Genomic DNA, 13,409 nt, shown 5'->3' on the forward strand with positions numbered 1-13,409 from the left:
ATATTGAAAAATTGAAAAATCTGGCTCGACAACACTCTTAGAAATCTGAACATCTTTTTTTCAAATTTTTTTTGTGCAAATCACTCAATATTTGTGCTGTACGTTATTTTGAACCAAAAATCCCATCTAACACAACGCTGCTGAAGGTTGGTTGAACTTCTCAGCATAAAACACTAACCAGTTTTGACTCTTGGTTGAAACTAATCGCCTCCTACCCCCGCCCCCAAACCCTCGTTAATCAAAGTTTTGTGGATCACTGAGGTAGGGATTTAACTTAGAAGTTAAAAAAAGGTAAGGCTGATGTGTAGACCGTATATGCTACGGTTTGAAATTTAAATCGTAAAAATAAAATTGGAAAGGAGTAAATTCAGTGTTTACAAAACCGGCAGAAGTTTCAGTAAAATGTTTAATAACAAATTTTTTTAAAGAATGCGCATTTTTTTAAAAGAAACAATGAAACTACGTCTGTTTTAATATCAAAGCATGTTATTAATTGTAATATTATACTTTTATGGAAATGATATACAAGTTGAGATAAAATTCTAGTGCGAAGCACGAGATACGTGTTGAGAATGTATTCGTTAAAGCCGAAGGAGCTTTAACAAAAAAGAAGTCACTATCACCAAATTACTGTTGTCGATGTTTTGACTTTTAGATTTAAAAAATCTTTACGCAAGTTTAAGGAATATACAAAGACCGAGCCCGGAGCGCGAGATAAATATATCATCGAGCGCGAAGCGCGAGAACCTACAGTCACGCGCCCTAGGTGCGCTCAAACTTGCGAGCCGTGCGCACAGCGCGTTACGAGAATGTGCCCGCGAAGCGGGCGGATCTTTTCTTTTTATTCTGTCAAAAATTACTCATTATTTTCAAAATACACGCAACAATGTTAAGTTTAAAATTAACAAAAAGGAGTTTGTTTTTTGTTTAATTAAATAATCGAAATAGGGAGCAAATTCTGAAGCAAAGTTGTATTTTTCAACAATTTCTAAACAATATGTTTTTAAATCAATTCAGATGATTAAATTTTTCTTTCTGATTCAGATTAAGGGTTTTTTTTCGAAAAATTCGTTTAAAAAGTTTATTTTTTATTTTATAATACTCTGTGTTAACCAAAAATAATTTAGCACTTCGAAGATTTCTACAAAGAAGCTTCTCTTTCATTTTTTGATATTTTGCTCCAAAAATTGTTTGAAAAAATGATATTTTTGGATGTCCTCGAAAAACGATACAAAAAATAGAAAAATCAGAAGAAGCTTTTTGGAACTCGTCGAAGCGAATAATTTGCTCGAGTCTTTTTCCGTATCTGGCATATTAACAAAGTTGATTTCCAGAAAAGCAACCGCTATTTTGTTAATTATTGAGTTTTATTATCAACAATACGGGATTTTCAAAAAACGTTTTCTTTGAAAAACATATATATTAAAAAAATGTATGGCACAAATTCTAAAACTTGTTTTGGTACACGAAAAATACATCTACAAAGTTTCATGCTTTCTTTAAAATTCGTGTACAATTAGAGTGTGACGCTGCTAGTAAAATTTTACAAAGAAATTCTGCAAACAAATATTTCAAATATTCTTTCATGATTATTAACTAATGAAAAACAGTATTAATTTAATTCAATTTTACGAACCTAAGAACATAAGGACCCTGAATTGTGTTCTCATTTTTGGTCAATTCATAATCCTCGTTATCCCCATCCATGGGAGAACTTGTTATTGTCGTTGGTATTGCGGTTAATTCCTCTTGTGATTGTATAGGATTTGTTGATGGGAAGTCTAAAATAATAACTGTCAAGTCGCCAGACAGTGCCGTGTGGGAAGCAGGTACTATCAAACGAGGGAAGGTAGATTCTTCCACCGCCATTGTCTTCGAAGTACCTACAACAAGAACAAAGTACATTTATACATTTTGTACACTTGAAATATGAGAAAAAAGTTTTAGTGATCAATCATATATTTTCTGAGTATGATTAATATGTATGTACTTAACCGTTTCATACCGACAAAGAGTATGTAAAAAAAGAACAAGATTATTAATAAGAAAAATAGAGATAAGTATAATATTTGTATTGCCTACAACAATAATACTCTAAAAGAGCTGTACGATGATAAAATGGTTTTCGCTTCTTTCAAACAAAGAATGATTGACAAGGAAAATTGATTTCTTGCGTTAGCCTATACTCTTATAAATAAGGGATATCCTGGGCGTAACTGGGATATTGAGCGGGAGAAACTCATTTCCTGATTAGGGGAGTAGAGAAAAATGCTGTGGACAGTTGATACACTTACGATAATTAGCAAATGAGCTTAAGCTTTTTATAAAAAAGAAAATAAATAAATATTGAAATATATTATTTTGATCAAACTGAAATGCATCCCAATGAACGGAAATAATAAATCAATCTTGTAGAAAAAAATTAGAAACTAGTAATGAAAAACAAGTTATGAAAACCGTCTGTAAATAAAAGAAAAAAGATAATTCGTTCACACACACACGCGCGCGCGTATATATATATATATATATATATATATATATCATCGTTTATACCCGAAATCAGTTAAAATTAGTTTTAACTAGTCAAAACGCATCTGTCCTGGTGTCCTGGTTTTCTTTTGATACTATGAAAACGTCCTAGTTTACAGAACCAGATTTTTATCGAGAAATCTTATGATTTTGAACGCCAATTGCTAGATCATTTTTTCTTTGATGAAATCCCAATGGAGAGATGAACGCAACGGTCTTTCAGTGAAAACTGTGCGCGAGACATTTTCCCCCATCTGTGCACACAATTCAATTTACGTATCGTCAAACGGTCAAACGAAATAAAGTCGATGACTTTTTTTGGAGAGCTTTTGTAAGTGTCCTGGATTTAGACCCGACCCATCTGGTAATCCTAGCTTTTGGGAAAAACCAAAAAAAAATGTTATTCCACCTGAATCATGTTTTAACTGAAAATATCAGTAAAAATTAGATTCACCCAGTTTTGCATCTGAAAGAACTGGTTTTACCTGCTCAATTAAGTGAAAATCCGAAATACTGAATTTACAGTGACTGGTCGCAGAAGCGTGATTGGTCACACCTCGTACCACATTTCCTGCTTACCCTTAGATAAAAAAAAGTGCGAGCGACTAGTCACAAAAGAGTGATTGGTCAAATAGCGAACTACTTTTCCAGTTTTTTTTTCTTTTCAACTTAGAAAATCTTAATATATGAATCTTTTGTTGTCAGTACGAAAACAACAAAAATTACCGGTAGCGGCAATAAGATTTGTGGAGAATCACTTAGGTTTTAATTTAAAAGATTACTTTTATGTTTTAAAGATTTCAAAATATGTCAAGAAAGAATCTGGAATATTTAAAGACAATTTTTTAATTTTTGTATGATTTGCAAAAGTTTTAGAAAAACTTTAATATATTTCAGAAGATATATCGATTTTTTAGAAGTTTTGAAAAAATTCAAGATAATTTAAAATTTGAGGTGATAGGAAAAAACCTGAAACCAAATGTAGCTTTTTGAAGATTTTCAATAAAATTGTTTAACCTTTTTGAGTATTTTGATCGGTTTTAATATAATAACATCTTTTCTTAAGATTCCAGGAAAACATTTAATTGATTATGTATTTTGAAAAATTAATCTTAAAATATATTTTTTAATTTCATATTTGATAAAAAATCAAGACTTTTAAAGCTTTAGAACATAAAATTTATAAGCGTTTCCAAAATTGTGTCAAATTTTCTTTTTTTCCAACATTTTTCAGAATTTTCTAGATATTTTTTTTCAATCTAAAATTTTCAAACATCTTTATAAATTTTCTCAAGAAACCATTTTCTTCATAAATTGTCTGTTTGGTTTGAAAATTCATCTCTTTTAGTATAAATTTCATCTTTTTTATTAAAATTGCAACTGTTTAGTTTAAAATAAAAGTAATTTAGATCTGTAATTCAACTATTCGGTTAAAAATGATCTGTTTGGTTCATGATGTAACTATTTTGTTGAAAATTCCTATTTTTGGCACAAAAATAATTTTCTCAGTTGAGAATTCTTTTATTGTTGCGAAACCAACTATTTTGTTAAAAATCCTTTTTTTAAAGAATTGATCTGTTTTTGATTTAAAATAAAAGTACTTTGGATTGGCATATAAACTATTACATTTCGTTGACAGTTCATAATTTTTGCTTGAAAATTCAACTTCTTGAATAAAAATTGAACTACTTTGTTAAGAAATATATTTTTGTTTTGTTTAAAATTGATCATTTTAGTTAAAAATTCTTCTTTTTGGTATAAAATTCATGCATTTGGCTGTAAATTAATATTTTCGGGTTAGAAAATTCATTTGTTTTGCAGAAAATTCGTCTCTTTTGGAAAATACTTAATCTTTTTTCTGTTAATAATACAACTGGTTGAAAATTATTCTTTTTTGGATGATTTCAACTGTGTTTGATTAAAAATGAAAATCTGTTTAAATTAAAATATCTACAATTTATATAAATTTTTTGTTGAGAATTCAGTTTTTTGCTTGAAACCACAACTATTTGCTTGAAGATTGGGATTTTTCTTGAAATTTTGATTTGACACATCTGAATTTAAAAAAAATCTTGTTGAATTTTTTCAAGAATCTTCAGAAAATCATGTTTTTATAACTTTGGAAACAAATAAACCTAAATAATTGATAGCTATTTGAATGTTTTATTTTGTATTAAGAATTTACAAACAACTTTTGTTCATGTCTGCCGACACACTTCCAAACCACGCATTTAAGAAAGATTACTGTGTATTATTATCGTGTTTTCCTAAAGTGTTTTTTTTATTCTTTGTGTGGATTTTTCACCCTAATAGGACATTTATTTGACAGAAAAGAATCGTATAGAGTCGACCTACGTTTGAGTGCGCATACTACTGTCGTCTTGGACTAATACTTCACTTCTTGCCCGAGGTTGCTTTTTTACATACATATAAGATTTCCTTCTCGGCATAAAGTGAAAAGAATCTCAAATATGTGCACATGTTGAGATATTTATTTACCGAGAACGCAAATAAATTTTCAAAATACATACTCTAGGTATTTTTACAAGGGGCCGTGTATAAATTAGGTAAAGTTTTTTTCTTAAGTTTTGAGTCACGTACCCTCATTTGCTAGAGTCCGTTGGTATGTGAAGCTAGAAAGATTAGGTCAAAATGTTTTAGCTTTGTAAGCGCATTCTTCTAAAAGAGAGCAGTTTCGCAGGTGAAGAGTAGATAGATATCATCCCCTCCCTTTCTATATAATACGGGCAGTAGAGTGTAAGCTTTCATCGTGGGACTGTCGCAGCAGGGCCTCGGCTCTAGATTCATTCCTTGTCTGACCGCTACGGCTGCGACTTGCCTTTCATTTAATAAATTATCTGACCAGGTCTACGAATCTGTATCAGGACAAAATTAAATTAAAGTGACTTTTCATTCAGACCGTCACACAAATTGGCGATCCATGCCAAGATACTTTTGATTGATACGTCATTCTCAAAACAGTATCAATAAGGACCTTTTTTTTTTAACAGGAATTAAAATCAGGAAAACACGTACTGAACTTAACTAAGTAGGCTCACAATGATTCCTTGTCTAGAAAATTAGACTAAAAGGCGAGAGGTCACCCAACCAAGTTGGCACCGTTGGAATTGCAGAATTTGCGGACTCTAAACCCACGGCTGACCAGAACGAGTAGATCCACCTCGTAAGGCTAGTCGACTACGTGAAACTAGACATTTCGTTAAAAAACGTTAATCGATTCCTTCATAATATTTGCGAAAGTTGTAACACTTTCGTTTTAAATAGTGAATTTAAATTAGAAAATAGTTACTGACTAGAGGGTTGACTTCGCCACGGACTATACGCGTACGTGAGTATTTCATTGTAACGAACGATATAGAGAATAGATAACGCGGCGCGATATACCACCCGATATCCGATAACATAAGTAGGAAACTCAAAATTAGGTACACTACTAACACACAATAATAAGAAGAAAGAAGCCATGGCAGACGGAATTAAGAAAAATCCATCTTCACAAGACGGAAAATACCCCCCTAGTAGCTACAAATGCAGATATAATCGGCATGTTACAAAAATTATCAGACCGGATGTCTAACATGGAAATTGCGATAAATATTCGTAAAGAAGAAACTCGCTCTTTAGCAAAGAATTTATATTCCTAGGATTCTACAAAAGTTGTCGAACGAAAGAGTAACAACTCCCATTGAAGTCAACCCTACAAGAGAAATTATCCCTACGAGAGACGTAGTCAAATTAATTAAAAAATTCAAAGGACAAGACGATATGGGAGTGGAACTCTTCATCGCTCTTGTAGTAAGAATTAAATCACAGTGCTCGAATCCAGGTGTTTTATTAGACTGGATCATCGCAGAAAAAATCGAAAGAGAAGCGGAAAAATCTATTATAAATCGTTTCTTATCAATTCAGGGTTATGATGATATTTTCAAAGCTCTTAGAACTAATTTTGAAACAACCGGGTCACTAGAAACTCATCGCACAAAACTCTCACAAGTAATTCAAGGAGCTGGGGAAAGTACGCAGAATTTCCATGATCGATTCAACCAAAGAATGCACGAACTTTTGTATGCTGCTTAGTCGAAAAATCCCTTAACGCATGAACGAGAAATTTGTATAAAAAATGAAGAGCAAACAGTTCTCGAAAAATACATCATGAATTTAAGAGAAGAACTTTCAGACCGAGTTTCACGCAAAACTCCCAGCGATGTTAGAGAAGCACAACAATTGGCAATCCAATCCGAAGTCTGGTTAACGAAAAGAAGTAAAATTGGCTAATCCTACCATGGTTGGCCCAACCATGACTACTAGAAGTCGGCCCAACGGCGAAATTATAACTTTGGGCCGACCATTGGTACAATATCCATGACCAAAATCGGGCCAACTATGGAAATTACACGGAAAAAAATATCCATTAAATTTTATAGAACTAATCTTATAGCAGAGAATACGATGGGTAGTTTAATAAATATAATACAATCACTACACTATAGTTGGGCCGGTAGTCGGCGTTACTCCTTAACGAAAGATGTCCCGTAGTTACCCCGATGGTTGGTCCATTTTTGGGCCATTGTTGGGTCAATAGTCGGCCTAACTTCTTCAGAACTTTCTCAATCTCTTCATGCCGATATCTGGGTCGATTTTGGCCCAGAGTTGGACAAGTAGTCGGATTTACTCGTTAACGAAAGATTTCCTATAGTTACCCTAATGGTTGGTCCATGTTCGGGCCAAAGTTGGGCCAACAGTCGGTCCCACGTTGTCTGCCAATGTTGGCTGTTTAGGTTGGGCTGACAAAAGTATCTTATAAATATAAAAGGTGGCCCAACTTTGCCTGCCGATCTACAGCGGGCCAAAGTCGGTCCGACTTTGGGTCAAAGTACCTGCTCTGGGTGCCGACCTGAACTCGCACCTGGGATATCACAGCATACCTTTGCAGCAGAGAATCCAGTTATTTTAAACTCACTGCAAAATCCCTGGATACACCGAAACTCAATGTTTCTCCAAACAGAAAATTTTTCACACGAAAGCCTCGGCAAGTCGACCTCCGGATCATGTGAATTATCTTCAAGAAGAAACGGAAGAAGAAGATATTAAACAAACGGAAATGGAATCGGAGACAGAGTATCAGCAATATCTGGAAGATTATATTCTATCAGAGGACAATTACACGGAGCAACTAAACCTGTGAAACTATTAGTTGATAGTGGTGCATCGATAAATCTAATAAAATAAAGTTGCATTAACAAATATCACCAGAGAATTTTAATGAACGAAGAGTTTTTAATGGGAAATGATAAGCACCGGACAAACGAGTTCACCAAGTTTAAGTTTCAAGGGAAAGAACATATCTTTGTAATTGTACCAGAAAATTTCCCCATATCCAAGGAAGGCATCATCGGAACACCATTTCTGTACTCTTATCAGTTCAACTTGTCAAACAGTTCCCTCCAGCTCGATGATAAGGTCTATCCCTTGTAGTACGACGGTATCCTTATCCTCAAAAACACCATAAAAATGATAAGCGTGAAAACAAACAAAAATCAGTAGTACAATCTTATAGAAGATAATCCCTACATTCCAAATTCCATTTACCGTATTGTTGATTGACAGGTTATGATTCCCGTTAGTAACGAAACCGAATCAGACTTGAGATTAAGTGATGAAGGGATAAAGTACAAGTATATCAATGTCGCCTAAGAACGAGAGGAGCGTGTCACTTACATTACGCAGAATGAATTAAATGCTAGATTGAAATTATTAAATGGAAATTTGAGGCTTGAACAAATAGAAGATGAACACAGAATACAGATTCAAAAGATAGCCATTTCTTATCACGAAATTTTCTCACTGCAAGGAGATCCCTTACCCTGCACAAGTCTCGCGTCACATAAAATCATCCTGAAAGACGAAGCAAATATTAATATACGTCAACCACGACATCCGGAATGCCACAAGGAAGAAATCTTACATCAGGTAAATGAAATGTTGACTAAGAGAATAATAGAAGCCTCGGACTCACCATTTAATTCACCCCTTTGGGTAGTTCTGAAAAAACGCGACGCGTCGAGAAAACCTAAATAGAGGCTTGTAATCGATTTCAGGAAGTTAAATTTTGCCGCAAAGCAAAATGCTTTTCAGCTTTTGATTTGAGCTCAGGATTTTATCAAATTCCCATGGACGAAAGCTCGAAAAAATATACTGCATTCTCTACACCTGAAGGACGTTTTCACTATAATCGCATGGTTTTCGGACTTAAAAATGCTCCAGCATCATTTCAAAGAATGATGGACACAGCATTAAGAGGACAGTTAGGAAAAATATGCTTTGCTTATCTGGACGACATTGTTGTCTTTGGTAACACACTCGAAGAACCCAACGAACATCTGGTTATCTAATTTGAACGTTTACGGGCTACTGGACTTAAACGTCAATCAGACAAGTGTGAGTTTCTTCGACCGGAATTAGAACATCTAGGACAGGTGATCACGGAAAACGGAGTGAAACGATACCCATATAAATTATCTGCCGTCCAAAATTTCAAAAGACCCGAGAATCAAAAAGAAGTTATGTCTTTCTTGGGACTAGCTGGATATTACCGAAAATTTATTTAAAAAACTTTTGTACGATAGCTGAATCTTTAACAGAACTGACAAAGAAAAATCATCCTTTAACTCGACGCTATCTTGCGAAACAAGTTTTAAAATGTTGAAAGATGCTCTTTGCTCTGCACCGGTATTGAGATATCCCGACTTCAAGGACACATTTACTTTGACCACCGGCGCAAGTAACGTTGAACTGGGGGCAATTTTATCGCAACAGGGACACCCAGTTTGTTGCATCTCAAGAACTCTTAATGAACCTGAGCTAAATTTCACCACTACCGAAAAGGAATTATTAGCAATCGTCTGGGCAGTTAAGCGGCTTCGTCAATATCTTCTCGGACGTCAATTCATAATATAAACGGATCATAAGGCTTTGACACGGCATTTTTAACGTAAAGGACCCCTCATCCAGGTTAATGAGGTGGAGATTTCAGATGGAAGCATACACATACAAGGTCGTGTATAAAAAAGCGAAGGAAAATACGGCAGCTGACACGCTTTCGAGAATGCACCCCATCCAAGATCAAAATCTTTCAGAACAATCCGAAGAGAATGCTAACATCAACCAAGTAGATGCACACCATCATTATCAGGCGAAGATAATGAACCAATTTCTGAAAGATTGCGAAATCATGAACCGACGGATGAAAAGGAAATTCAAAACGATTATACAAACTGGAAAAGGAACCACCTGCCTAGTAAATAAAATAAAACCTGTCGCAAACGGAAAGAAATGGATTAAAATTAGAAAAACAAAACATTTTCTCTTTGTTGAGAATCCAGTTACCCAACTATGACGAAGGAAAATGGGTCAAACTCCTCTACAACAAAATTAAAGATTACACCAGAAACGAAACCTGGAACATACTTAAAATTCATATGGAGGATCCCTTGATAAGAATCACGAAACGTCTACGCATCGGAGATATTTTGAATTTTTTGTTACAGACAAAATTCACAGAATATACATTTTTATGTAATATACCTGATAAAAAATTAAGTGAAGAAGAGAAACAAAGCGAACGAAGATCATGGGAAAATATGAAGAAGGACGTAACCGAATTCGTTAAAAAATGTCAGGCATGCCAACGTAAAAAATTAACCCGAATTCGCCCTAAAGTTGAAGCAGTCATTCCGGAAATTCCGACGCAGCCGAATGAGAAGATCGCGATGGACATAGTTGGTCCATTACCGGAAACAATGAGCAGAAACAAATATATTTTTACATATTTTCCTCTTCAAAGCACATTTTAACTGACCAGGGCGCTAACTTTGTATCGGAATTGGTTCAAAATTTTGAAAATCTTTGTAGAATCAAGCACATCAAAACAACTGCTTTCCATCCACAAAGCAATAGAGCCCTCGAGAGAACCCATGGAACAATTAAGGATTTATTAAAAACATACATGGCCGATAACGAGAAAAATGGGACCAAAATTTGAATCTAATATGTTTAGCATTTAATACCGCAGTTCATGACAGTGCAGGTTTAACGCCGTTTCAAATGACATTTGGAAGAAAAGCCAATTTACCTTCAGCCTTTGCAACAATTACGTCGTTAACCCATCAAGAATTGTTAGACATTTGGCAAAAGAGACATGAAGAATATTTGGAAAAGGGAAGGACTGCCATTCAAAAAACACAGAAAGGATTAAAAAGGCAGCAAGATGCAAAAACAATCATCAGTAATCCTCTTTTCGAACCAGGGGATTAAGTACTACTGCGTAATGATAGCAAAAGAACAAAATTAGAAAGTGAATGGGTCGTACCTTACACCATATGCAAACGCGTCCCTTTCTCTGATTATGAAATTCTATACAATGATCAGCATTACACTGTACACGCTAATAGGTAGAAGACCTTCTACCAATAGCTTCATCGGTTAATTTTATGTTTCTTTTTCAGAATGAATTTCCTTTGGATACTGCTATCATTTCTCTCGATCACATCTGCTAACGTGACCCTCACTTCACTCGATGGATCCACTATATTCGCCGAGGACCTTGGAGGACTCATTTCGTCCGTCGACACACACGGCATTGACAAAAGATACGAACAACTTCTCTTGTATAGATCCGTCTCCGAACGATGTAATCAATGTTTAGAACAATTTGAACTGGAAACCTTAAAATCCCGAATTAAAAGATTAGATAATCAAAAATTGTTGCTCAGTCAGTTATTAGGAAAGAATCGGTATAAAAGGGGAGCTTTTAATTTTATTGGAAGCATATCCAGGACACTTTTCGGTACACTATTTGAAAGTGATTTAGATTATATCAACCACGAACTTGATCAACTGTATTCCCAAAAAAAAATGTTAAAAAGGTCATTACAAAATCAAACTAAACTAATTAGGACTATTTTAAATTCGGCCGCACATGATGTAGATTTCTTGTTTACAAAAAATAAAAACATTATAGATAATTATAACAAGTTAGCCAATAAGACTAATGAAAATATCGAAAACATAGTAATGGCTAATCAGATCACAATCATGATCGTTGTTATATCAGAATTAAGTGAAGACATATCGCTATTAATCGATGCAATAAATGACGGTAAACACGGAATATTACATCCCCAAATTTTACCTCCGACTACACTTATAGAGGGATTTAAACAATTTGAAGAAGCAAACAATGAAAGCATGGCATTCAGTTAGTAGAGGAAAATTATCAATACTTGATTGATATTGCCGAAATAACTGTTTTATTGATAAATAGTAATTTTTTTTACGCAATTCAAATGACGATTTTACAAAAAGAAATCTACAAAATAAATCACTTAATTCCGATACCACTACGAAAGGGGGATAATTTTATCACCGTAATCCCAAATGAAAATGATGTAATGATCAACGCCCAAAAAACTCTTTACATCCCTGCATGAGAAAGTCATCTTAGTTACTGTAAATTACTTGAAATTACAAAAATTTGTAAAAGAAAGAATCCTAGCTATCTCCTAGAAGAAACTAAATCCTGCGAAACGTAACTGATAAAAAACAGCGTTATAATTATAAACAACAAAATATGTCAGAAAAATGTAATCATTATTGATCAAACGGTATTTTACATTTTAAAAAACGAGCAGGGTGTCACTATGATTCCAAACAAGGAGGAGACCATACAAATTTACTGCGAAAATTCAAATTATGAAAAGACAGAAACAGGAGTAACTTTAATTAAAGATCTAGATAACTGCATTATACATACCGAATACACTATTTTAGAATTAAGCAAAACAAAAGTAAAAACGCAGAATTTTTCACACCGAAAAAACGTTACAATTGCATTCTCGGAATCCGATTTAAATCTTGTAAGAAATGAATTCCTACTCTTAAAAGGACAAATAAATGACCAGGAATTAAAATCACCCGGAAAATCTTTAGACAAGATAGAAAATGTTTTGAGTAAAGTACAGAGTATTAGAAGATCTCATTCTTGAAAAGAACAGGCAACGAACATTCTTTCTTACTTAGGCTACACTTCATTAATCCTTACCTCAATATTTGCACTTTATGAATGCGGACTTTATGAATTAATTCAGAAATGTCTTCCTAGCCTCTGCATTAATTTTTGTTGTACAACCAATAAGATAAACAACGAAGTGATACCACAAGTTGTAGCATACGTACCAGCGAGCGCTTCTACGATTGACTTAGAGGGTAAGTTAGATAGTAAACCTATCAAGTTTAGAAGGAAGTAAGCTATGAAAGTACAAAGAAATTCAGGAGAAATTCACTCTAACAGGTGAGGTGTGAAGCTAGAAAGAATAGGTCAAAATGTTTAAACTTTGTAAGCGCATTCTTCTAAAATAGAGCAGTTTCGTAGGCGAAGAGTAGATAGATATCATCCCCTCCCTTTCTATATGATAAGAGCAGTAAAGTGTAGGATTTCATTATGGGACATTGTGGTCGCAGCAGGGCCTCGGCTCCAGATTCATTCCTTGCTTGATTGCTACGGCTGCAACTTGTCTTTCATTTAATAAACTATCTGACCAGGTCTACGAATCTGCGTCGGAACAAAATTAAATTAAAGTGACTTTTCATTCAGACCGTCACAGGTATGAATTTTCATATCAATGACAAATTTTGAACAAAAGTTAAATTTATTATTATTTCTTATTATTGTCATTTAAAAAAATTATTTGTATTTGGAACCACCATGTTATCAGCCCATTATGCCCCCCAGAAAATCCAGCTGGAGGTAGTTAATCGGTTCCAAAGGGCACCGCACTGTCAGTTAATTAGTTCCATAAATG

The 13,409-nt window shown here is 34.2% G+C and overlaps 1 protein-coding gene across 1 annotated transcript in view; it reads right to left on the minus strand.

The window, feature by feature from the left end:
- Positions 1–13,409, minus strand: part of LOC117171007 — a 254,157-nt gene that overhangs the window by 51,576 nt on the left and 189,172 nt on the right. The window contains exon 5 of the mRNA XM_033358052.1: positions 1,637–1,872. Within this exon, the coding sequence (XP_033213943.1) occupies positions 1,637–1,872 (236 nt within the window). The remainder of the gene's footprint in view (positions 1–1,636; positions 1,873–13,409) is intronic.

Source organism: Belonocnema kinseyi, chromosome 4, assembly GCF_010883055.1.
Source record: "Belonocnema kinseyi isolate 2016_QV_RU_SX_M_011 chromosome 4, B_treatae_v1, whole genome shotgun sequence".
NCBI lineage: Eukaryota > Metazoa > Arthropoda > Insecta > Hymenoptera > Cynipidae > Belonocnema > Belonocnema kinseyi.